Here is a 25,456-nt window from a genome sequence, read left to right on the forward strand (position 1 = left end):
CGTACTACCTGCACCGCAAAAAAAAAACAAAAACAAAAACACCATGGCCACCGTGGGGCCTGGCGGCTTGCAAGTCAAGCTCCAATCCAACAACGTCTGCGGCAACCCCGTGTGTCGTCGCATTGCCCCGAAGCACAAGTGTGCTCGCTGCATGTCCATCTGCTGTACGTTTGCATATTCGTTGCTTGGTTGCAGCCTCTTGGACATGTCAATGCCGCGCCAATGAGCTGCAGCCCACGAATCGCCACTCACCAATCATGCTGCTACTCCGTGACACTGGCCCCTAGACTGTAGCCGAGAATGCCAGTTGAGCCACTACAGCGTACATAAGATGCCCTGCAAGGCCATCGCCGCACAATTCCTTGGCGTTGACAACCTTCGCTTCCTGGGTTTCGAGCCTCAGGACGCTGAGGATCGCCACATCATCATGGCCATCACAACCATTGCCGAACAGCTGGAACGCACCATGCCTCTACCCTCGTGCATGGTGCACCCAGATGCACCCCTCAGCCACTTTCATGAGGGCATTTTGCCGCTCCTGCCTGCCCACAAGGTACACCCACCCCCCGTGACTATTCGCTCAACTTGCAGCCATCGCCCCCTTTTATATCCGACTCATACCACGGCCCTCTTGCCTACTTGCCGCTCTTGTAGGAGGGTGATTGCTTGATTGATGCTGATCAAACCTACGCCGGAGTTGTGCTCTCTCAGCGGCTGCTGCAAACCATGCTGTTGCGCGCCAACCTTCGCATGGGCGACGTGCTATACTCAATCACCACGCGCGATGGAGTGGCGCGTGCCGTTCTTGCCAGGGATCCCGATAGTGCCGACCGCGTCCTCATGTACACGCCCCTCATCCCCATGCTCCGCCCCAGCCAAGGCGCTGCCATGGGCTCGATATCGGTGGCGTCGCTCATTCGCTGGCGACGTTCGACCATGTGCGCCCACGCTTCGGCCTCAGACCTGACGCAGTTCACGCCGACGGAGCGCGCCTCCATCGCTCAGGAGTTGCTCTTCCTGGCCGACCAAACTGCCTTTCCCACCATGCAGCTTGCCCGCGCCATGGGTGTTCGCGGTGCATTGGTGTTGCATGTGACAGAACACAATCTCTGTTGGCAATTCCGCCCGCGCTTCTTCTTGCGTGAAATGGGCGAAGAGGTGCTGCGCGCAATCGACAACTATGATCCTGACCAGGCCATTGTGACTCTGACCATGGGCTCGATTATTTCCAGCGAGGATAATCCCACCACGGTCCTGCTTGTCAACCCGCTCCACGTGGCCCGGGCATTTCATCAGCAGGTCCTCGAGCCCAAGGTGCTTGCCAACATGCGAGCTACCTGCTATCAGTCACCGTGCCAGGCTGAATACGACATGCTGCATGCCCGTCAGTCTCAAAAGGCCGCTCATTGCTCCGACATGGGGGTGGCAATCGATGAGAGTGAGGCGTGATCCCTGCACGCGCTGATACTAGACACCGGCAAATTGTGCTGATTATTATTATTCTTTCCAACCTTTCCTTCGATGTTTGATTTCTTTCCCTTTGAGTCCGTTGTTCTTGATGGCTGTGATCATACATAGCAAGACGATGACGTTCAAGACGATGTTTCATTACCGACATGTGAGTCCTTCCTGAGGTTTTCCGTTTTTTTTTTTTTTTTAAAGATTTCCACTCGCATATCTCTGCTCGTACCGTCGTGCTCAGCATTTTTAAAAGCACAAATGCAAAAGCGACACGGAAAAAAGAAGAGCTGTTTCAAGATGGCAGTGTTGTTGACATGTGAATAGATAATGACTTTGTGATCAGCCGTGAAGGCACATTTGACATGATGACTATGCTAGTGGCAAGAAGAGAATCGCGATTATGATGATCGAGGGCGCCGCATCTGGCTCCTGAACCATGAGAGAAAAGGAGAGAATGGGCAAAGAACACCAACGATACTCGTGTCAAAACAGTCGATGCTGTCTTCAACTTTGCGCTTAATGGTTCAGCGAAGCGAAGTAGGTGCCACTGCTGTGAGCTGGATGCGTGGGGTCGCTGTGGTTGGGCATGGTACTACCAGCGCTGCTTGCACCTGTGCCATTGGTACGGTAGCCATAGCTTTGGTGACCCAAACCCAGTCCGAACGGAGCCTCTCCTTGTGCGACGTGGGTGTTCTCTTCATACGTAAAGGAATCTGAGGTCCTGGGAGGACCATACATGCCAATGCTACCTGTCGGGCGCTCGAGGCCCGGTGGAAAGCCACCGCTTCCGGCACCTAGTGTCCACATACCCGAGGTAAGAAAAACAGGCTTTCCTCCAAAACACAGTATCCCTCCTAATCGACATTCATGCAGGTAGTCAGGCCTTACCTGGCCGAAGGGGTGCTGTTGCTTCCTGAGCAGGCTGGGACGCATGTTGCGGGAGGGTTTGGTGGTCAGAGCTCGACTTGAATGGCTGATCCCGCACATGGCGGTTGAATGATGGTTCCGAAAGCAGCCCATGCGTGAAATCGGTATCAGAGTGCGCGACCTGAGCTGGGTCGATTCTCTGTGCATATGGCGCGTTAAGTGACATGGACATGGGCGTTGGCTGCTGGAATTGATGAGGCGCTGCAGCAGGTTGATGCTGCTGTTGTTGCTGTTGTCGATGTTGATAAAATTGTTGGTACTGTTGCTGTTGTTGCTGTTGATAGTGTGGTTGATAGTGTTGTTGCTGCTGCTGCGGTTGCTGCTGCTGCGGTTGCTGTTGCTGTTGTTGCTGCTGTTGTTGTTGTTGTTGTTGAAACTGCTGTTGTTGCTGCGGCTGCGGCTGCGGCTGCGGCTGCTGTTGTGGTTGCTGTTGTGGTTGCTGCTGCCGCGGTGGTTGTTGTGGCTGTGACGAAGGGGGTGACAAGTGTTGTTGAGCTTGTTGGCGAAATTGTGGCATGTGAGGCATGTTGCCAGTCAGCATAGCGTGCATTAGATGCGGCGGCATGCCCATTCCTCCAGGAGGATGCCCCATGCCCATCGCCTCTTGCATTTGCCGGAGCCACATCATTTGCTGCGTTGCAGGGCATGGAATACAAGAACAGATGTGAGCTGTCAGGCAAGGCGGCGGACACCAATTTTGCATGATCAAGAAAGAGATGTCAATACAAGTTGGTGACTTGGAGACAGACAGGCAGCCAGACAGGCAGATAGACAAACAGCCAGACAGGCAGATAGACAGATAGATAGACAGACAGATAGACAGACAGACAGAAACACACGCTCCAGCGCATGCTGACCATCATCATAGGGTTGTTCATGGCAGCCTCCATCCAAGGCATGTATCCAGGATGGTTGCCTGCAGGGCTGTCATTCTGTGTTTCTGGCTCATCTGCAGCCTGATCCTGTTGCAGCATGTTGCCCTTTGTAAAGGCATCTGCGGCATGCTCTTCCGGCAGACCCGTGCTAGCCGAAAGTGTTCCATCCTCCTGACGGACAGCATTCATGTCCACGGCACGAGTGGCCTCAGCATGGCTTGCCTCTGCGCTTGGTTCGGTCTGGTCAAGGGGCGGCCGCTCGTTCGTCCCTGTGTTTGCAGATGATTGGTGGCCAAAGCCCAAGTCTTCGCCGTGGCCCACGCTGGCCGCAAGAGGTTCAAATGGGGCCGACTCGCTTTGGGAAAGTGCTGAACCAGGGGCAGGCTCCTCCACAGCCTCATCGGCGGGGTCAGCGAAGCAAACTCGGCCCGGAAAGCCTGTCACAGCTTCATTGCCCGCTTGGAGAGCGGCTGGGTGGCCATAGTAGGCCTCAAAACGCCGCTCTTCAAAGCTAGCCGAAACATTTGATGACTGCTCGGGGTTCACTCGCTCTGGCAAGGCGTTTTCACCAGACACCACGTCCATGGGTTCGTCGTGGACATGATGATCGCCCATGTCCTCTCCGGCGACATCTGAGTTGAGTTGAGTGGGCAGCACAACTGGCTGCTCACGGCGAAAGTCGGCTGACTTGTTGTCAGCTGGAGCCCGACGTGAGGCCTTGGCGCTCAAGATGGCCGGATCATCCAGGTCGTTCAGATCGACAGTGTCTTCGTGGGTGTCTGCATTGTCGGCTGCAGTTGCTTGCGTCTCAGGCTGGTGGTTGAACCAAGGCGTTGGCATCTGGTGTAAGCATAGGCAAGGCTTGCATGAGTGCATGGTCTACAGAACGTCCCTCAAATTGACGCGCCTCACTAAAACAACCATACGTACCTCGGACAAAACGGGAGCAGGAGGACGCAATACGACCACTGGATCAGCCGGGTCTGTTTGCAGAGTGGCCTCTTGTGCCGCAGCCGCCGTCTCAGTGTTGTCTTGCCCCTTGGTTTCTGCTGGCGCTGCATGCGCCTGTGGTGCAGCGGTTCCCTGTCCTTTTGGTTCAGCACTTGCACCCTGCTCTGGCTGTTGCAAATCCTGCTCCCGATGCTCACTATCTGTGTCCGCCTGCATTGGCTCCACCTCGTCGGCTGCCGGGCGTTTAGGCACGACATCGTCCGCCGCTGCCTCCGCTTCTACCTCTGCCTCTACCGAGTGATCGTCTGCTTCACCAAGTTTAGGCACCCTTGGTCCGTTGCCAATATTTGCCAAACAAACATGTTGTGCTTGCCACGCCTGAGCCAACGCTATGGCTGGAGCTTGATCGGCATTGGCGTCGCGCAACGGTGCCAGAAGAGGGACAAAAGCGTCCGTGGCCAACTCCAGCGAAGCGGGTTCGTGGCTATCAATCGCGAGCAGAGAGGTTTGCCGTGCTGCTCCCTCGATGTCGGCTGCATTGGTGGGCAGAGTAGTGAGTGCCACCGCCACAGCCTCGAGGACCTGAGATGCATGGAAAGCATGCGCACGCATTGGATGGTGATCAAAGGGATTCATTGATGAGCAGACGGAGCAGGCCGAGCGTGATCGGCGGTTCGCGTGCATTTCATGGGCTGGGCGGACGTACCCGGCGGCAATAAGCACGTTCAAGACCAGCGACGGAAGCTTGCGTCTGTGCTTGAGCGTCCAGAACCCGAGCGCAAGTGGTCTCTAGTTGAGCCAGGAGAGAGGCGCGAAGGTGCGCGCGCTGGGCGCGAACACGCTCCTGTTGCTTAGCCTCCGAATTGATGACGTTTTCAAGACGTGTTTTAATGGAGTGCAGCTCCTGGATGAGTTGGAGAAGGCTGTCCTTGTGGGCCAGCATCTCGCGTTGGTCATCTTCAATCTGACACCCGGGGTTCTCACGCAGCCGGGCTTCCACTTGCTCTGTTTTCATCTGCAGCGTGGCAAGAAATGTTGATTAGAAGCAGCAAGGTGATGAGGAGCGGATGAGAGTGAGCAAAGAACCGTCAAGGGACTAGGGTACAGGCGGCCGGTGATGTTGTTGGACCACCGGGGACAGGGTGGCATGACGAGTCATTCTACCTTGCGCTTGTTTAGTGCACGGAGGCGCTTATGAATGATGTCAAGGCACAGCTCGGTTTGCGATGGCTCGGCTGACTCTGCCGGAGTCATGGGAGCCAAAATCTCGGCCACATGTGCCTCCAAATCGGCCAAGGGCGCGGCCAAACTGGGCCAGGCGATGGCTTCGGGCTGCACAGCAACGTCTGCTATCGGAGATGCGGGAGTATCCGTCGCGTTGGTCCCAGAAGCCTCAACAGCTGCTTCGCTCGATGAAGCCGGGGCAGCGACCGTGTCAGGTGCTTCATTCGTCTGAGAGCTTGTTGGCTCGTTGGGCAAGAGTCGTGTCGAGTCTTGTCGGGGTTGATCCGAAATCGTGGTGGTTGGAGCCGCAAACTCCACGGCTTTGTCCGTGGTGGGAACCGAAGTGGATCCATCCGCCTTGGGAGGCAAGACTGATGCCTCTCCATTGCGGCTGGTGCCGTCAGGCACCTTTTTGTTGCGCTGGTGCGGACCAGATCGCGGGGTGCGCGGTCCTTTGGCCCCATTCGTACGGGCAGGGGCGTCAGTTGGTCCTGCCTTTTCGTTGCCACCATTGCGACCATCACGGCGCTATTTGCGGTGCCAAGGAGAACCGTGAGTTGGTTGTTTTTGGAGAAAGCCCTGCTCTTGTCAAGGTCAGTGACTTACCCCAGATCGAGAACGCCCAGCACCACCTCGACGCCGACCACCATTGCCAGCAGAGGCGCTGCTGGCTCGGGCGTCGGGAGCAGATTGCATTGTGCTAGGTTGAACTTGCGATGCAAGAAAGACTCAGACCGCCAAAGTGACGTGATTGCACACAGCTGGCCGTCAAAGTTGCCCCCGCTTGCCAAGTGATCACCGTATTTCCCCCACCCACGAAAACCCTGTGACCGCCGGGCATCACGAGTCAAAAATCCGCAAGCAACCATGAGTTCAAGTCTCCGGTCGCCCAACGAACACGGCACAGCACAAGAACCACAAAGCCCCAACACCTCAACCCCAGACTGGTACAGCCACAACCACAGCCACAAACGCCACCAAGCCCATTGCCCACACAATCCACCACGAGCACCTCAAGCGACCCGCCGCTTCCCACACACCCCTGACCGCCTCGACTGCCATTGACAACCACTCACGATGACCCCACTGAACTGAACTGAACGTGAGAGAGAGAGAGAGAGAGAGAGAGAGAGAGAGAGAGAGAGAGAGAGAGAGAGAGAGAGAGAGAGAGAGAGAGAGAGAGAGAGAGAGAGAGAGAGAGAGAGAGAGAGAGAAAGAGAGAGGGAGGCATCAAGAGCACCACCAACGTGTGTGTGTGTTGTTGGGTAAAACAGCAAATAGTAAAGTGTGTCGTTGCTTACACTGGTGGTTAAAACAAGAAGAAGAAGAGATAAAGTCCGAGCGACTTGAGGCAGATATGGCAGGATTGGAATTCGTGGAGATGAGGGGGAGGGACACAAGACACACGAGGCACACACGGTCCACACGGTCCAAGTCCACAAGGTATACACGGTCCACAAGGTCCACAAGGTCTTCAAGGTACTCAAGGTATACAAGGTATACAAGGTATACAAGGTATACAAGGTATACAAGGTATACAAGTTACACAGTGGTCGACAAGAGGGTGAAGAATATCCCTGATCGTTTGATGCGTTGGGATGCCGTGTTCTCGGCGTTGTAATGTGCGATTGAACTTTGAATTGAGCGCTGCAGCATTTTGTGACAACGGACAAGTTCTTTCGGCACGGGAAGAGCAGAGGAATGAGATACTGGTTGGCAAACCCAGAACACCAAGTCTGGAAAGAAAACCAAAACTTCTTCCTGTCGATCCCTGTTCCCCACGAAAGAACAAAGTGTGGTGGGCTCTGAGCAAGTATACAAGAGCCTCGTGAGCGCCAGCCTAGGGCCTGCTGTCAGTCAAAGTGAAACGCGTGTGGGCACCGATCTTCGGGTGTTTGATTACCCAAAGCTTGCATGTGCTTCTCAAACGAGACTTCAAGCCTTGATGAGCTGCACCCCCGCCCGGCACGACCATTGAACAGTGCCCTCGCCGTCGCTAGTCTTGGCTTATTTTTGAAGCGACTGGCAACACATACCCTTCGACCTGGGCACTGCCCGGCCTCGTCCGGCTGTACGTACCGAAGAGACGGATAACCACGTGCACCAGCGGGGTTCGTGATCTACGGCACCATGAATGCGGGTGGCCCGTACCCCGTGTCCGTCAGGATTGGATCTGCTGGGTGTGAACGTAGATTTAAAACTGCCTGCCAATGGTGCCTTGGAATGAAAGGCAACCAAAAGGGTTTGGGCACCCAGTTGGTTCCGAGCTAGGGCGGAGCAAGCAACGTGGCGCACCCGTATGGGCTTGCCTGGCTGGCAGGCAGCTTCTTTGACGCATGACATGGGGCGGGAGTGAGGATGGTGCAAAGGACCGGATGCAGCACGATAGCGGGACCGTGCGCTTCTGTCGAGCATTCGGCCAGCGACGTATGCAGGCTGTTGGGCAAGGATGGTTTGAGTGCTGTGATCTACTGTTCTCCCCATCGCCCTCCCGACCTACCTACCTACTACCGCTGCGCCCACAACATGCATGCATGCATGCTCAGCAGCTGCACAAATTGTCAGATCACGTGTTGTCAGATAAATTGTCACAACTGCTTGCAAGCTTGGATTTGGCGACATCACCCAACACACACAGCGTGAGCCAGCCAAGCCATCTTGCTACACACACAACATGCACTTGGTCGCTTGTAAGCTTGTAAGGCCTTCTTCATGCCTTCTTCATCACCACAACAGACACACACCATTGCCGACTTTGTCACACTGATCTGGCACAACACAACACGGATCAACGTTCAAATCCCACACCTTCCACCTTTATTGTTGTGGTCCGAGTCATCATCACGTTTGTTGTTGATGTGATCAGTCCGCAGCTACCTGTCAAACCAAAACAACACAAAGCACTTGATATTCAACAATAAATAAAACAGAGTTTCTTAACAAAACTTCAACAAGTTGTTGAGTTGCATCATAAACTGGGAGATCTTGCTGCCCCCCGGCTCCTGCCCTGGTGTTTCCGGATCAGTGGCACGCCGCCGCACCGCTTGCTCGACTGGCATTTTTCGACTCGCTCCAACCCACTGAAACTGCCACCCGTCATCAGCATCATGTTGCGTCTTGTTTGCTGCTTGGCCGTTTTGGCCCTGGCTGCTGCCCAGATCCCGGCCCGTTGCGCCTCTCCGGCTCAGTGGTCTGGTAAGTTCATGGCACTCGATCCGTGTCGCACGCACGCACACAACACCTTGGTATTGTTTTTTCGCCTCTGTGGATCTCACCTTCACTTGCACACTCGATAGCCCAGGCCTTTGTCCGTGACTCGGAACGTGGGCAAACCGAGCTGATTGGGACCCGTTATTTCTACGACGCCGTCAACCAACGCAAGGCCCGCTTTGACCAGGTCGACGCCGATCGCAACACCAGCTATTTTATTGTCATTGAGCTGCACCAGGAGGGCACTGAATACATCTACGACATCCAGAGCCGCAGCTGCAAGAAGCAGGACCTCCGCCGTCCCTTCATCCCCCACTCTGTCGTTGACAACGCCACCTACCACGGTGACTATATCATTGGTTCCAGCGCCACCCCCGACTCTGGCGTCGAGATTGAAGTGTGGACCCACCGCTTCGAGTCTGAGCACGGCACCTTTGAGTGGACCGGCGAGTTCACCCGCAGCCACTGCTTTCCCGTGGAATCCCATGTCGAAGGCCGTGGCTTCTTCTTCGTCGAACAATTCATTGACATTGTCGTCGGTCTCCCCGACCCCAACGTCTTCATCCCCCCCGAGGAGTGCCAGTAAATCACTTGCCCAGTTGACGCTGGCTTGAATCGTTTTTATCACCTTCCTCTCTTTTGTGTTTTAGCAGTTTGTTGTCATTTCGCGCTCATCCAAGGCGCCGCTCGTGTGTAATACCTTGCTTCAAATCGACATGAACGTTTTTTTATTTTCTAACATCGGATGTAACATGTATTTGCCTACAATCGCATTGCCTGCAAGAACGGCCGACACATTTTATAATTATTTGACTTGTCGCGTAGGATTTTCTAAAGCAGCAGAACGGTATTGATGTAATTGGTCGCGACTTGTGAATTCACCCGCAGCATTGATCGGCAAACTTGAAGACTTGTAAACGCACGGTCAATAAGTGTCAAAGGGCGCATCAAAAGCGGGAGGTGCGCTCGGATTGCCAACCGAGCGAGGCTCACGCACTTCAACATGTACGTCATCCGGTTGATACTCGTCAGGCACAATCAACTCAACGTCGCACGAAGACAGGTACCCGTTTTGCCCGTTGCAAAAGCCCTGCCACTCGCCCGATTCATGTTGTGCAGTCACGTGCACAACATCTCCAGCCTCGTATGTGAGCCGACCCGGCTCATACGCGCTTGCCTGACGCGTCCGCAGAGCGCGGTAGGGTACAGGTGCCTCGGCTGCCACTCCAAAATGCAGATCAGGGTTGGGAATGCCATCCAAAATGCCGTAGGTGTCCTCCTCAAACTCAGCTTCAAAGATCGGCGCAGGCACGGGCCCACCCAGAACAACGGCATTGGGTGGGATGCCGTTTGCGGCCAAGCCGCTTGAGGCACTAGAGCCCGAACGACTATTTGCCTCTCCCGCCTACAGCAGAGTCCAGATGTAAAGAACAGAATAGGCAAGAGAAATAAAAAGTAAGTGTGAAGACCCGCTACCTGTCGACCTCTGGTTATGCAGCGCACACCACGAAAGCAAGCACGCACCACGCCGGGAGAGACGGGGGCTGGCGGCGGTGCTACGTGCTCGTGATCAAAGCTAACGGGCATGTGCGTGGCCGGATCCGTGCCAAGTTGTTCCGAATGCATGGGCACTTGCGCACTATAGCTCGTTGGCCGTCCGGTTGTATTAAGGCCCGGGTTCACAAACCCGTTCCCTTCCGCTCGCCCAGCCTGCCACACCCATCGCCGTCATCCATTACACAGCCAGCGCCAGCCATGAGCCTTACATCTTCAAATGATAGGATCCCCAACACCCTGTCAGCTCAGACAAGCATACGACACACACACCTTCTGCTTCCGCATGAACCGGCTGGAAATGCGACTCAGCGCTGCACGCGCCTTGGATTTTTGTGCAGGGTTGGATTTTCTGAGTTGGCCAAGACAAAAACCCACCCGCGCGCAAACATGAGAACTGCGTGAGCCTAAATGTACCCTTGTGCATGGTGTCGACCGAGCTGTGGCATTGGAAAACGGACTTGGACTGCGAAGTTTGCACAATGTCAGCCAGGGCTGGCTCCCGCTGCACACGAGCCGCAAACTCCTCGTTCTGCATCAAAGATGCGATCCGAATATCCTCCATTAAAATGGCGTTGCGCTTGTTCGTCTCGATCGTCTCCAGCAACTGTAGGTCAACCCAACCAAACAATAAGGAACGGTGAGTGCAACAGGGAGATTGACACACCCAAAGCATCAGTAATAATCCCTACAATCCGCTAACAAAGCGCAAGAGACAGGTCCGGGCACGAGCAGCTGTTTTCCTTTTCATTTGCTCTTCTTGTTCTTTGTCTTTTTGGTGTACATCACTCGCATTCATTTACCGTACCTGAGCAGCGTCGGGGGTGTCAAAATAATAAACGCCGCGAAAACGGCCTTGGCTCACAATCACGCGCAGCGTGTATTGCGACTCGGATGCCACTTGCTCAATCTCATCATATGCGATAATACCCAAATCGGGGCCCTCCTGCGTCAGTAACACGCGCATGTCCATCTCGGTGGTCTTCACAAAGCATTCTTGGGATGGCTCACTCAGGCGTGACAAGCCTACAGGTTATCGGTGCCACACCAGCAGAAAATCCGACTCGTGTGAGACTTGGTTCACTAAGACATGGTCGGTACTGCCAGGGAGGTGACCGTACCAAACTTTTCAATGTCTTGTGTTTCGTGAATTCTTACTGCAAAAATATAGTCGCCTGCATATGGTGGTATCTAAGTCGCAGAGAGGTGGTTGTCTCTGCATGAGGACACACGATGCAGCAAGCAAATATGAGGATACAGGACGTACGTCGGGCTCTCCCACTGGTCCGCTACTCGCAGCTGCATCCCATTGAGGGGGGGTGTAGCTCAGGCTGCAGTCCAACAGAGATGAAAAGCCCAAGAACAACCAACAAGGGCCACGTCGTGAGGAAGGCAAGCGAAGAACAAAGGGAAGACCGAGTGTGAGCAAGAAAGTGAGGCAAGAGAAAGAAAAAAAAAAAAAAAAAAAAAAAAAAAAAAAAAAGAAGAAGAAGAAGCGTAAAGAAACAAGAAACAAAGAGCCAGTCTGAAAGGTCGCACCTTTGAGCTCGAGTGTTGCGGCGACCTTCCTTAGCCGTGTAGGAAAAGGTCGGGCTGCTGATGGGGGGGTTCTGAGGCGGTGGCGGACGATGAGGCGAAGTGGAGGCCGGGCGATGATGGACAGAAGAATTGCGCATGCGACTCTGCATGCTGGCACTGATGCCGGGGACACTGGCATACTGATCGTCGCCATTGATGAGAAGCTCAGAGGCGGCACGCGGCACGTGCATGTTGAGGGGAGTAAGCCAGCCGTGCTGAGGTTGAAAATCAGACAAAAAATGGATCAAGCCTTCCAAGGTGTCGGCTTCAATGTCAAATATTTGGTAGCAGGTGTGGCCAGCGTAAATAATATGGTGCAAAATGTCATCGCGGTGGCACAAGCTCAAAACGAAAGCGCCCGGGACACTGGTGCTCCTGCGAACTAGGAAGAGACCATCGGCAGCGCCTTGCTGTTTAAGAAGGGCCTCGGCAACCTCACGCGAGATCTCACCGTGTAACCAGTCGTTGGCGGATCGGGGCTGCTGGCGGATTGTTTGGGCAGTGTCGGCTTGGCTTGCAGCCGAGTCTGGGGCGGGTTCATCGCTCATGGCCTTGGCCAGCAGAAAATCAACGGCGGTGTCGATGCTGCCTTTGCTCAAGCGCAGGGCCTCCTCCAGATCCGCACGAGGGGTGCGAGAGAACATGCCCTGTAGATGATCTAGGGCCTGACCAAAGGCGTCAGTACTGGTGGATGCGGCGGCCTCCACGTGGGCGTGTACTGTTTGGTGATCGAGTTGCATGTACTGGTCATCACTGTGATTGACAATGCTACCGTGAGAACGCTCGTGGCTAGCCGCAGGTGGCTGGGACGCTGCTTCTACGTTGTCCGAGGCGTCCGTCATGACATAGCCTGTATCAAGGGGGACCTGAACTTGATCGCTCTCCACGGTGACGTAAAGCTGCTGGTCGACCGCACGCATCAGATCTTCGACGGAAGGAGGGGGCAGGTTGGACCGTTGGCGTGAGGCAAACTGGGGGGTAGCAGGTGGCGATGTGGTTGCCGAGGCTGCTAGAGCAGGTGATGTTGTGAGCGTAGAGGACAGGAGTTTGGGCACGGCATATGTTGATTCGGTCAGGTGTGTTGCGGGGGGCTGGTCATTGGGCGTAGTTGCCGTTGGGTTTCGAGATCGGCTTTTGTCCACGAGGGTGAGTTTCATCGCCACGGCGTCTTTGATTTTCAGCAAGAGACGACGACGCAGAAGTTTTGAATTGAGGCCAAGTTCTTGGAGCATTTCATCGTCGAGCTCCATGAGCAGCTGCCCATCGACTCGGTTTTTCAAGAAGGCAGGTTTTAGTGCCTGTAGCTCGATGCTTTGCAACCATTGACCCACCTGTTCAGGGGTCCATTTTGGAATGGCCGTCATGACGGCAATTGACCGATGCAACGGTAATGAGGGTCAAGTGACAGGCCCACTTCTGATCAATGTGCGTCAGATGCTTTGGGGAGAGCCGTCCTGCAAAAAGCACTGGACCCGTGGCAGCGCAGGGATGTAAAATGATAATCCGGGATGCTTTTGTTTTTATTTCTGCTTGTTTTTTTTTTCTTTGGTAAACCTGGCTTCCGCAGCAGGCGCGGGCCCTGCAAGGTATGCTGCCCTAGCGCCAATTCAAAGTCGTGGCAGTGCAAGAACCACAGCTACCAATTGCAAGAGTAGTAGCACACGAGCACGCTCGGAACGGATCAGATGAATGCGCCTCGGCTGAGAAGAACTTGATGAAAAATGCCGGTGTCTGCGGCTCTGGCGTCAATCGGCTGACGCACGGTTCCTATCCCAAGCCCACCGAATCCCGTGAATGACACAAACAAATCAACTCAAGCAAAGCAACCCACTGACGGGGGCGCACGGCAAGCCACCGCCAACTCTCATAAACGCTTGACACACACACCCAAAGCACTCAAAAAAGTAGTAAAAAAAGAAAGGCAGGCGAGGTCCACAAGACCTGCTGCCGCCATCAGCACTGCGAGTGTCAATGCCCGTACCTCCTTGTAGCAGGCTAGCACTTTGTGACGCCTGACTGCCATCCGTCGTCAGCGAGCGTTGAGAGCAAAATGAAGGACCAGCCAGTGAGTCAAAGGCAGGCAGAGAGGCGGACCAAAGCGAAACGTAAAAGCAGAGATAGAGGCAGGCGGTCACACTCTAACGAGCAGATACAAGGGCAAAAGAGAGAGCCGCAGAGAGTGCGTCAAACCCTTGCCCCTACCCGAGAGATGTACACGCCTGAAATCAAACACTACAGCAACGCAAGCAAAAGAGGCAAAAGAAACAAAAGTAAAGGGGGCACACACATAACAAGCAGAAAACACACACAAGTGCTGAGTACATGTAGCTGACTTCAAGCCTCAAGTGCAACTGTTGTCACACTTGATCTGCTCAAAGGTGCACACGAATCGTTGAGCCGTTCGAGTCTCCATGGAGACTCGAGCAGATTCAACAGACACCAAAGCATCTTGCGTGCATGAAGGCATGCGCGCGCGATCAGCGAAGATGTGTCCGCGCAAGTGTCGGGATGGAATGCCTGGCGCGCTTCTCGGTCAACCAATGCCGCAAGCCAAAGCAATGAAGACGGACGGGAAAAAAGGCTGACCGCACTTGGCCTTGCGTTGGCCTTTGCTTCTTGCTAGTTACGGGCTATCGTGTGTGCGTCTCTCGCTGTGTCCCACCTTTTGTCTTGACCGCCCGCTGCATCGCCCACCTCATTGGCGCCCCGTGGCATCATCCTCGGGCGACCTCAAGGTCGTCATTATCCCCATCTTGGCGCTTCACAAACGTCGCCGCCCGTTTACCTCGAGCCAGCCCGTTGCTGGCACCGACACTCTGTTCGTCGACCTGCTGGACAGTGCGGGTATCTTGTCGGTTGGGCGTGATAGTCACGCTCGAATCACCGTCGGCCCTGCTCAAGCGCGGCAGTGTTGTGCATGCGAACCGCCTCGGCATTGAGCACGCAGCTTCATGCATCTCGCACGATCACCATCATCATATCAAATGCTGCAATCTCAGCCCACCTCGATCGGCAGTGGCCCCGCCGCTGGGCCGCGCCTGACGCCTCTCCATGACGTCAATGCCAAGATTGCTCGCGCCAATAAGATGGCCTCAGCCCCCAGCTTTTGGAAGGTTCGACACTCCGCGACTGTTCTTCTCTTTGGCCTCTTGGCCGCCTCTTGGCCCGTGTGTGTTTGTCCGTCTGCCTGGTGGTCTCCCTGTCCAAATGGCTGGACGGGTCATTCGCTCCACTCATTCCCTCTGCATACATAGGTCAACAAGTACAAACGTGTGGTCAAGCGCGTGGAGGATGGCGCCACATTGCTTGATGATCTCAAAGCTCTCGTTCATGAAAGGTCAGCCCCAGCCCCTTGCACTTCCAGCTGGCACTACCCTTGTCAGCTGCCCCCACCCCTTTTCCTCCGCGGGCTCGCTCATCCTCCTGGCGATCTCAGAGCGCAGATTGAGCGCAAGTATGCACAGATGCTGGCGGCCTTTGCCAAGCGATGGGAGGACAAGATTCAGCGCGGACCAGAAGAAGAAGAAGGCACGCTCCGCCCCGCGTGGCTGGGACTTTTATCAGAAGCCACCCAGCTCAGCGAGACCCACGACAAGAACGACGAACGCCTCCGCACAGAGGTGGCAGACCATATTGCCGACTGGAAAAAGGCCAACTACAAAAAGCATATGCGGACCCACAAAGTCACCAAGGCATGTTGCTCTGGGCGGCATGATCCAGCGTCAAGCGTGGGCGGTCTTCTCACCTGGCACCTTGTCCTGAATTTTTATAGACGGCAAACGACCAATTCGTCAAAGCCCAAAAGCCTTGGGCAAAGCTGTTGCGGGAGATGAAGCGGTCGCGGAAAGCATATTACGCTAGCTGTGAGGCTCTCACAGCCGCGGAAGACAAGGCTCGCGGTCTGCGTCGGGAGGGTGCCGCCAGCGAAGACATTGCCAAGGCTGAAGCCAAGGTGGCCAAGCTGACCCAACTCAAGGCAGACAACCGAGCTCAGTATCAAAACAACGTGACTGCGTTGGCTGGTGACCAGCAGCGCTATGAAACGACCATGTCCAAGGCTTTTGAATTTTGTCAGGACCTCGAACAGCGCCGTCAGGACGCCTTTAAGGGCTTCATGAACACATACGGGCGTATTCTGGCCGGGCACACACCCGCACAGTGTGAACCCCTTTTGCGCGACGTGCAAGCGGTCAACCCAGACGCCGACCTACTAGCCTACCACAAAGATAAGGGCTCAGGCATGCCCTTTCCCCGCCCCGTCTTTGAGGACTACGGGGCCAAGCCCACGATCGAGTTGGTTGTCAACAAAGTGGAGGACCGCAACTCGGTGCCCTTGGCTATGAAGCTTGTGGACCTGCCCAGCAAGCAGTGCTCGCGCAAGAGCCGACGGGACAATGCGTCGTTTGGCTCGGACGAGGAGGAGGAAGAAGAAGATGAGGAGGAGGAGGAGGAGCGCGATTGGCAAGATGACACGCAATGGGAGGCGCCACCGGCCGCGGCGGCTGAGGAGCCGATTTTGCCCAAGATGCGCGCTCTTTATGCCTATCAGGCCGAAGATGAGGAGGAATTGTCCCTGAAACCTGGTGACATTATCGCTCAGGTCGAGGATGAGGATGAGCAAGGGTGGTGCAAAGGCGTACATCTGGGCTCGGGTAAGACGGGCATCTACCCAGCTCTTTATGTAGAGCCGCTGCCTGAAGGCGCTGATGACGGCGACTACTTGGAGATGGTTGGGACGGGGGTTGATGGCTTGTCCTCAACCAACGTGGATCCCGAGGAGTCGCGGCGGCGCCGTCTCAAGCTTTATGACAACTACGAAAACGGCACCGCCGTGAGCCCTGAGGCTCCAATGGTGCCCGATGCAGTCGCCTAGAGGCGCCAAGCACATTGCGACTAGCGTGAGACTTGTTCGCGTCGTCATGGCGCTGCTGGCTTGCAGAAGTGTACTGTAGTATCTATCGAGTCTTGACTGATCACGCGCCACCCCATCGTTTTCTTTACTTTTTATTTCGCTGTGTCTGGCGCTCAAGGCGCGTGTGTTGTGGAGACATCGTCCAGCCACCCAAAACAATTTACTTGATCTGAATGCACCTCACCCCTCGCCCAATCTGTCTGCTCCCTACGCAAGACCAGACAAACACCACTTCACGAACAAACGAAAAGCAAAACAAAAAAAAAAAAAAAACGAAGCAGGCCAACAGCACCATGTATTCCCATCTGGTCACCCACGATAGTACTAGCATGGCCCAACATGGCTTAACTGCGGCGATCGGACGAGAGCCGGTGTATTCCATGTGGTATGACCGTTGGCGATAGTGCCTCCCGTAAAACAACTTAAAAAGGAGGAACAGGTTTGATCACCTTGAAGTACTGTCCCAGGTCCGGGGACTGGCTCTGAGACAGTGGGAGCGGTGGCCAGTTGCACAAAGACAGACAAGGCAGCGACGGCAGCCACCCATTAGCAACAGAGACGAAACAACCCCTCCCCGACACGTTCACCTCCAACAGTCGTCGATCTGCACATGTCGTGATGGAAAAAGGAAAAAGGAAAAAAAAAAAAAGCTCGCTTTGCACATGTTAGAAAAGAAGTGAAGTGGTGTGTCTGCGTCAAATAAAAAAGTCGCGCGTCAAGGTGTGCCCCATGACGTATGACATAATAATGGTGTGTGTGTGTGTGTGTGTGTGTGTGTGTGTGTGTGTGTGTGTGTGTGTGTGTGTGTGTGTGTGTGTGTGTGTGTGTGTGTGTGACAACAAGAACTTGTACAACCTTGCTTGACATGTGTGTGGTGTGTGTAGGCGGCGCACTTTCTCTCGAGAGACGGACGGTGTTGGATTGGAACTCGACTGAGCTTTCAAGGAGGTGTGTTTGTCGTCGGGGGCGGGGTGGTTTGCTGTGTGCTGGTCTTGGTCTCGTGTTTGGTTGGCTGGTGGGCTGTGCTTTTTCTGTGCCCTGGCCATGTCTTGATTGACCTTTGACGTGCCCGCGGACTGATCCCTTGCTCGCTGCCGCTTTCTTCTTTCTTCAACAGTCGACCGATTGTCATGACGCGCTTTCAACAACGGACCTTTGGGGTCTTGGCCCTGGCCCTGCTTGGTCTTGGTTGGTTGGGCCCTGCCCACCCCTCGCATACCCTTGTTTCGCTCAAGCCAATGGGGTCTCGACCCAGCTTCGCTCTGCCTTCGGACTTGCTTCTTATACTGCTTGTCTCTGTTACCCTACCACCATTCGCTCCTCGATTCCAGGTACCTGGGTCGCTGCCGACACCATCGGCACGGAAACCGGTGCGCCACTCCCGCCACCGCACAAACCCGTCAGCCCACAGGCGCGAGAAGCGCTTTCTCATCCGCCGCTTGGCTTTTTTGTTCGTTGGGCCAGATCAATCTTATCAGGTAGACTGTGGCACAGCCAAGCTGCTGTGGACAGCGGGTTGCAATGAGCTGGGCGGCAACATGTCCCTCTCCGCCACCTGCGACGTACGTCATGTCATGCTTCCTACATCTTTGCAGGTGTTTACAGGCCCACAGCATCGTTGGCAAAGTCCGCGACTGCAACTGTTGAGCTCTCTCGCTTCTTTGGCTCGTCTTGCTCACATGCCCTTCCCCGCATGTCCTGGCGCTGGCCGATGATAGAATGATCTCCATCTTTTTTCCCAGCCTGCCTGCAACTCCACCGTGTCTATGGCCGTGAATCCCGCCACAATCTGCTCCCAGTTTGGTGGTGGCCAATCCGGCAACGACTCCCCTAGCACAAGTTGTTCAGCAGCTGGTAAGCAGCGGGGGGGGTTTTTTTTCGGCCCATCTTTTGACTGCCGTCCGTCCCCTTGATCCTAACCTCTGAAACCCGTTTCTCCGCGCTTTCTTTCGTCCATAAACTGCGACACACCACAGGTGCTCACACTTTGGGTGCCAATCAAGTTGCCTTCACCTTCTTCGCTCAAGATTGCACTGCTATGTACCACCAGCTTCTCTTGGATGTGGATGCGTGCTTCTCCGCTGGACCAGGCTCCGCCATCAAGGTCGTTGGCTGCTCAGAGGGGGTAAGGACTATGTTTTGGTGACAGGAGAATGTGGTTTACAAGCGCAATGCTCAAGCTCAGAGAGATACCTTCGCGCCCCCTTGACCAAGCGCCTTTGATCTGATGTGAATGCTGCCGGCTCCACTAGGTTCTTTTCTATGATCTCTTTGAGAGCACGACATGCGAAACGAGCGGTGGCTCAGTGCGACAAAGCGCAATGATCGGAACCGATCAATGCCTCGGCGCAGATGCCCTCCCAGGTCTTTTGGATGATTCCCTCAGCGCCACCGTCCAATGTGGCTCCAATATCGAACCACGTATGTAGCCTCTGTTTAACATCTCACTGTCAAGTTTGGTCTTGCATATGAGCGAACCGTGTGGGGCTGCTCCTCTCATTTCCCCTGCTCGCATTCTGTTGATGCACTTTGTTGCAGCAACAACGGTCGAACCAAACACCGTTTCCCCGTCAGGCAATGGCAGTGCCGTCGCCAACGGTACTTTGCGCGCGCTATACATGCATGCCAATGTCCTGTTTCTTTTCTTCTTTTCTTCTTTTCTTCTTTTCTGTTGAGGGGAGGGGGTTGTTTTGGGAGTGGTGGTTTTTATTTATCACCATTACCACCTGTCATGGTGGCTTTTTTCAGCTTGTACGGCGCTCGTCCCTTCGTCCCTCCGTCCTCTTACTTTGTGTGTGCCCTCGGAATTTTCAGGTTACGCCGTCTTTGTCTTTTTCGATGGAAATGCCAGCACCTCCGGAAACTCATCTTACGACACCGATTGCACACAGCACAGTGACTGTCCCGAGAACGAGTACTGTGATGTCGATGGACGCTGCTTCCTCTGTCAAGATTGCTACGATTACGAAGACGCTCGCAACGGCTCTTGCAGTCAGATTTGCCCGCTGTCTTGCAATGTGTCCAACGATTGCCCTTCCAATGCTTGGTGCACCGTTGCTAACACTTGTGAGAGCTGCCTGGCTACGACCTGCATCGATGAGCAAGAAGCCACCAACTCATGCGACAGCAGGTGCATGGCAAACGATGACCCTGGTGTGCCTCCCCAATGTGGCATTGATTACACTTGCCCGGAAAACTCTGTCTGCGACAACGGCCAGAGTTGCCTCGAATGCCAGTTTTGTTTTTTTGCCTCAGACCCCAACATCGACTGCTATGCTGAGTGTGGCCTTACATGCAGCACCTCTGACTCTTGCCCATACGGACGCTTCTGTGGCAATGAGGCCTGCCTCAACTGTTCCCAGTGCACCGACTACCTGCAATCCCACCCCGACAGTGATTGCGCATCAAACTGCCCTACGAGCGACACATCCTGTCAGACAAACAGCGATTGTGCTGCTTCACCCAACCAGTACTGCAACATGTATGGTCTCTGCGACAATTGCACCCTATGCTGGTTATATGGCGATGCCATGGTCAATTGCAACGGCTGCGACCCAGTCTCATGCCAATCAAAACACGACTGCAGCGGTGGCTTTTGCGACGCCAGCTCCGTTTGCCAGACGTGTCCCGATGACTGCAACACCCTTGCTACGCAAGGGGACAGAGATCAATGCACCGTGGACTGCACCCCAATCACTGAAGCCCCCCGCTGCACCACCAGTGATCAATGCGCACAAGACTCATACTGTGATGCCACCGGCTCCTGCAGTACCTGTAGTAATTGCTTCTTCCTCAGCCCCTATGATGAGTCGGAGGAATGTGCCGAGGTGTGCCAGGTCAATTGCTCACAAACTGTCAGTCACTACGAGTGCGCTTACGCCAGTTTTTGCAGCCCTGAGGATCACAAGTGTGAATCGTGCTGGACCTGCACTGGCCAACTGGATGAGTGGAATACGTCCTGCACCGATGTGTGCCCATTCAATGCCAACTCGAGTAATATCAACCTTTTCGATAGCTGCGCTACCAGTAGCCAGTGTGGCGGCCCTGATGATGACTATTTCTGTACTCTCTCCAACTTTTGCGATCTTTGCAGTAGCTGTGATAACAGCGTTACCTATGGCAGGCCGGCAGGCAAGAACGTGCGCTGCCAGGATGTCTGTGCCCCAAACTGTGCCAGTGACAACGATTGTATGCCAGGCCAGACTTGCAATGATGGCTGGTGCGCCTATCCCGCGTACTCCACCGTGAGCACCACCTCATTCCCAAGCCAGCCCACGTCACCATGGCCCTGGAGCACGGACATCCCACCCTCCAACAGTGCCATTGGCGACGACGATGACTACGCTCCCCTCCCATGCGACCCTGCCCAGTACTCTCATATCGCGGCCTTTGCCATTAACCAATGCGTGGCAAGCGAAGAAGGCTCCTTCAAGATCTCCTGTTCACAGGTGAGCTACCGTTCATCTTTTCGGTAGTGCAAGAACAAGACCAGGATCCGTGTGTTTTGAGTTGGGATCTTTTTCTTAAGCGCCTCTTGATTAACTTGTTTGGGGAAAAATAGACCAGCTTGACCATGGAGTTTTTCACCGACACCATGTGTCAGTCCGCCAGCAATACCGAAGATCTCAGCTTCACAGAGTGCTTCAGCAACTTCCGTGTCGAGGCTTGTGTTGGTAAGGTTGTGGCCACCTGAAACCACCATCACTCGTTCTGGCAAAGCATATTCCCACTCTCTGGAACCCTTGTTTCGACTCGGGCAACCCTCACCGCCAATGTATAACCATCCCAGAGCAATTGACAGCATATGAACGGCAGTTCCTCTTGGAGCAAATGCCCTCATCGTGCAATGACGCCCCAGAAGAAGTGAGCATTGGCTACTTGAACGAGTGCTTGCCTTATCTCGACTCGGGGTACCTGAAGATTGAAGAGTGCACTGCAAATGTACGTCCTCTCACCCTCATGTCGCCAAATTGGCGTTTAAAATTGCTTGACACTCACGAGCGTTGCTTTTGCTGGCATCATAGGGTGAGGTGAAGGGCACTGCTTACAATGACCCTGCTTGTGTTGACGTCAACCACACGCTCTCGCTGCAAGATCGCCAGTGTTTTGCTAAGCAGGGAAAATACCTTCGTGCTCGCTGCGGAACGAGCAGCGGCGCCTATTCCACTGATGCACCGAACCCTTCTGTCATGAGCTCTTCAACCACTGTGACGCATGCATCGACCGCCTCTTCCACTGCCAGCCCCACCAACGGCGCCTCCTCCACTGCCAGCCCCACCAACGGCGCCTCTTCCACTGCTGGCCCCACCAACGGCGCTTCTTCCACTGTTGGTCCCACCAACGGCGCCTCTTCCACTGCTAGCCCCACCAACGGTGCCTCCTCCACTGCCAGCCCCACCAACGGCGCCTCTTCCACTGCTGGCCCCACCAACGGCGCTTCTTCCACTGCTGGCCCCACCAACGGCGCCTCTTCCACTGCTAGCCCCACCAACGGCGCCTCCTCCACTGCCAGCCCCACCATCGGCGCTTCTTCCACTGCGAGCCCCACCAACGGCGCTTCTTCCACTGCCAGCCCCACCAACGGCGCTTCTTCCACTGCTAGCCCCACCAACGCTGCCTCCTCCACTGCCAGCCCCACCAACGGCGCCTCTTCTACTGCTAGCCCCACCAACGGCGCCTCCTCCACTGCCGGTCCCACCACCGACAAGAGCGCAAGCACAGCACCCACGGTCATTCCACCACTGGACAACACAGAGACAGTCCAAGGAACAATCTCTTTTCAAGGGGCGCTCTCAGATGAGATCAACAATGGTTGGGGGTAAGAGTCCAATTTTTCAGGGAGCGTGATCATTGCGGTCTGCGCTCAAGCCTCATTCCTTTTTTGCCTTTTCCCAAACACAGCGAGCAAGCGGTGGTCAGCTTTTTGCGCACGCACGTTAGTCCACGCTTGTCATTGGCCCACCAGGACTACGTCAACACGTTGGTTGTCACGAGTCGCACGAGTGATTCGACTGGCGCCACCATGCAATTCAAGATCCAGGTATGTTCAATATCCAAATGTAATAAATGTTGTTGACTTACGCCAATTTTCAACAGTCTAGCCTCCCAACATACTGACTCGTGCACCCGTCCCCTGCTGGAATTGTCGGTATCTTCGTCTCAGGTTCCCCTCACAGCGGCAGATGATGTGACTGAAGTCTTCAATGAGGTATTTACTTTGGCTTGCGAGCTTCTGTGGTTTGGGCAACACTTGTGCTTTTGACTCATTTTAGGTGCTCTTTTAGATCTTCACCAACTTGAACGGTACCAACGGTTTGGTAGAGGCTTTGCGCACTGCAGGCCAGGTATGTCACCAAAAAAAAAGATCCAACTACTTGATTTACCTCTGTGCCTCCTCCTCATCCCGCTTTGTCTGCTTGCCGGTCACCCTTTAACGCCAGGCCCAAGGCATCCGCGCCATTGACACAAGCACCTGGTCTGCATCTGGCCTCTTGCAAGCCTCCAAGCTCAACACCACTTCCACGCAATCACCCGGCGGTACCGTCGCGGGCTCAAAGTATGTTTACCCACCCAGCTCACTTGCTTTTCTTGAATCCTTCAGCTCGCTGGCTCACTGATCTTCCCTTTCAACATCATAGGGGTTCTGGCAACAAGACCAGCAGCACCACCACAATCGCCGTTGTGGCCGTTGTCTGCGCTCTAGTGGTCATCGTAGCTGTGTTCGCTGGACTGCACTACGCGTATGTTCTTGTTGGAAAGATGCGAGGTCGGCGCGCCTCACTTGTGTGGTAAGGGACTGTAGTCGCTCACAATTTTCGTTTTTCTCCTCCAGGCGCAAGGCAGGTGCTCGAGATGCAGCTGCCAATCATCGTGAAGGCCCAATTTCCATGGTCAACCCAACCTATGATGGTGGTATGCAGCAAGCGACGGCACAGCAGGATCACCTCTACAGTGACGGTGACTACATGGAGCCTATGACCCATTTTGAAGCTTCAGAAGATTATGAAGCTTAAGTGTGAAGCTCAAGTGTGAACGTGCGATTTGGGCTTGCGGCTTCTTTTTGCATCTGTTCCCTCCCTCCGTGTTTGCGTGTGTGGGGAGTGCAAACCAGTGGTGTGCCAACTCACCTTCTTGACCGCCCACTTGCTCTTTCGTCCATCCGTCTTTCACATCTGCGTGTTGAGTGTCTTGGTTGTTTCATGTTGCTGTTGTTTTGCTTGGCTTTCGTGTCTGAGGCCAGGTTGGCTTGAATGTATGTCCTTGACCTTCTACCCGCCCTTGATCCTTGTGTATTTCCCCAGTTTGAGTGAAATGTGCTGTGATGTTGTGTTACGCGACCATCTGTGCGTGTGCGCGCCAGACCCATTGAGGCTTGGCAGCGCCCCGACAAAGTGACGAGATTTGTTTCACGTGTCAAAAACACCGTCATGGTGCAGCCTCGGCCATCTGAAGATTATGTTCGATTGTGGTGTTACTCACTCGCCGCACACACGGCTACAACAAGCGTTTGCTGTTGGTCGATAAGGGACAAGTTTAGTTGGCGTGTTACGAGCCCGACGCAACCTGGCTGTTCAAATTGCTCAAAGATCAAACCTGATCGATATTAGACACAAAACAGTGAGAAACAAACAGAGGACGAAAGGCGTTGGAATAAAATGCAACCAGACAAAAGTCTTGTTGCTCCTCAACAAAGGCTTCTGCGATGTGCAAACAATGACTCAGAGCAAGCCCCAACGGCACGCTTCGTCCAAAAACGTGCAGGTCTTGAAATATAAACCACTCCTAAAGCCACGGCCAGCGGGTATGGAATGGTATACAACGCACACGATCAAGACCATCGACATGGTGGTGACACATTCATTCAGTCTATGAAATGGGCCACGGCACCTGATGACAAAAGCAAAACAAACATTCAGAGAAAAGCCATTCTCCGAGACCACAACAGAGCTGGCTCACGCCCAAGTGTCCGCAAATGAGGGATCAGCAGGTGCACCATAAGAGCGTTGGTGCCCTGTGCCACGGAATGTGATGGCAGGCTCATATCCAGCGTCAGTGCTCGGATTAAGGCCTGTCCAAGCATCACCACCTTCAACCCATCCACCAGCATATTCCGAGATGCCTGAATCCATGTCGGAATCAGGCGCCACGCCTGGTCGAACTGAGGAAGGCGGTTGAAGAAATGGGCGACTAGTCACGTGACCAGTCTGAGAGGATGGTGGATTTTGACGTAACGACGGTTGCTCCTGAAAAGGTTGTTGGCCTTGGATCTTGGCCGCACTGGCCTCCTGTGGCGAGAGAAATTGCATGTGCTGTTGGAACGGTGAAATAACCTGCGGATGATGATGCGTTTGAGGACCCAAAGACCTCGTTGGAGGGTAACGTGGGTAGACGGCTTGTGCAACCGGATTGGAACGGGACTCGGACGAGGTATGGGAGCTAGACTGCTGTGTATACATGGCTGAGAACTGCATCTGAGGCTGGTACTGGCGCGATTGCATCGAGGCTGATCCCAACCGTGCCTCGCGCGGGCTCTGCGCAGTTGCTTGATTATGTCCCGTGTTGGTTGTCAGGGACCTCTTCAAGTGGTGGGGAAGGGACGGTACGCCTTGCAGTGTTTGCAATGATGCATTTTGCTGGTGGTGTGTCCACGGAGGCCGAGCACCGTGGAGCAGCGGTGCAAACTGGGCAGAGCCCATCCCGTCCAAATCTGGCGAGTGAGCCGAATGTCCCTCCCCTTGCGTCCACAGGAAAAGCCGAGACTGGC

At 54.6% G+C, this 25,456-nt stretch overlaps 6 protein-coding genes across 6 annotated transcripts in view; 3 read left to right on the plus strand and 3 right to left on the minus strand.

Moving 5' to 3' along the window:
• Nucleotides 1-43: 43 nt before the first annotated feature.
• On the plus strand, nt 44-1,449 carry MONBRDRAFT_9267 (uncharacterized protein; the record flags this gene model as incomplete). Its single annotated transcript, XM_001746820.1, has 3 exons — nt 44-164; nt 288-553; nt 655-1,449. The coding sequence occupies 3 exons, from the start codon at nt 44-46 to the stop codon at nt 1,447-1,449; spliced, it is 1,182 nt and encodes a 393-aa protein (XP_001746872.1).
• Nucleotides 1,450-1,977: 528 nt separating this feature from the next.
• Nucleotides 1,978-6,669, minus strand: MONBRDRAFT_32931 (uncharacterized protein; the record flags this gene model as incomplete). The annotated part of the gene is made up of 7 exons (XM_001746938.1): nt 1,978-2,255; nt 2,350-3,019; nt 3,138-4,103; nt 4,194-4,796; nt 4,921-5,229; nt 5,379-5,966; nt 6,541-6,669. 7 exons carry the CDS (start codon nt 6,667-6,669, stop codon nt 1,978-1,980), a joined length of 3,543 nt encoding a protein of 1,180 aa, XP_001746990.1.
• Nucleotides 6,670-8,514: 1,845 nt separating this feature from the next.
• MONBRDRAFT_37575 (uncharacterized protein) lies at nt 8,515-9,451 on the plus strand. Its single transcript, XM_001746821.1, has 2 exons — nt 8,515-8,633; nt 8,735-9,451. Exons 1-2 carry the CDS (start codon nt 8,546-8,548, stop codon nt 9,232-9,234), a joined length of 588 nt encoding a protein of 195 aa, XP_001746873.1. The 5' UTR covers nt 8,515-8,545; the 3' UTR covers nt 9,235-9,451.
• Nucleotides 9,452-9,509: 58 nt separating this feature from the next.
• Nucleotides 9,510-13,144, minus strand: MONBRDRAFT_32932 (uncharacterized protein; the record flags this gene model as incomplete). Its single annotated transcript, XM_001746939.1, has 8 exons — nt 9,510-10,053; nt 10,173-10,358; nt 10,476-10,554; nt 10,664-10,809; nt 11,011-11,228; nt 11,361-11,418; nt 11,470-11,533; nt 11,742-13,144. The coding sequence occupies 8 exons, from the start codon at nt 13,142-13,144 to the stop codon at nt 9,574-9,576; spliced, it is 2,634 nt and encodes an 877-aa protein (XP_001746991.1). The 3' UTR covers nt 9,510-9,573.
• A 1,620-nt stretch (nt 13,145-14,764) lies between these two features.
• Nucleotides 14,765-16,653, plus strand: MONBRDRAFT_26520 (uncharacterized protein; the record flags this gene model as incomplete). The annotated part of the gene is made up of 4 exons (XM_001746822.1): nt 14,765-14,893; nt 15,035-15,117; nt 15,217-15,463; nt 15,553-16,653. 4 exons carry the CDS (start codon nt 14,765-14,767, stop codon nt 16,651-16,653), a joined length of 1,560 nt encoding a protein of 519 aa, XP_001746874.1.
• A 7,991-nt stretch (nt 16,654-24,644) lies between these two features.
• Nucleotides 24,645-25,456, minus strand: part of MONBRDRAFT_37578 (uncharacterized protein) — a gene marked incomplete at both ends in the record, with an annotated part of 3,544 nt that continues 2,732 nt past the window's right edge. Inside the window, one exon of the mRNA XM_001746940.1 lies at nt 24,645-25,456. This exon is cut by the window's right edge and continues 424 nt beyond it. Coding sequence (XP_001746992.1) covers nt 24,645-25,456 — 812 coding nt within the window.

This window comes from Monosiga brevicollis, genomic scaffold, assembly GCF_000002865.3.
Source record: "Monosiga brevicollis MX1 MONBRscaffold_14 genomic scaffold, whole genome shotgun sequence".
In the NCBI taxonomy this organism is placed as follows: Eukaryota; class Choanoflagellata; order Craspedida; family Salpingoecidae; genus Monosiga; species Monosiga brevicollis.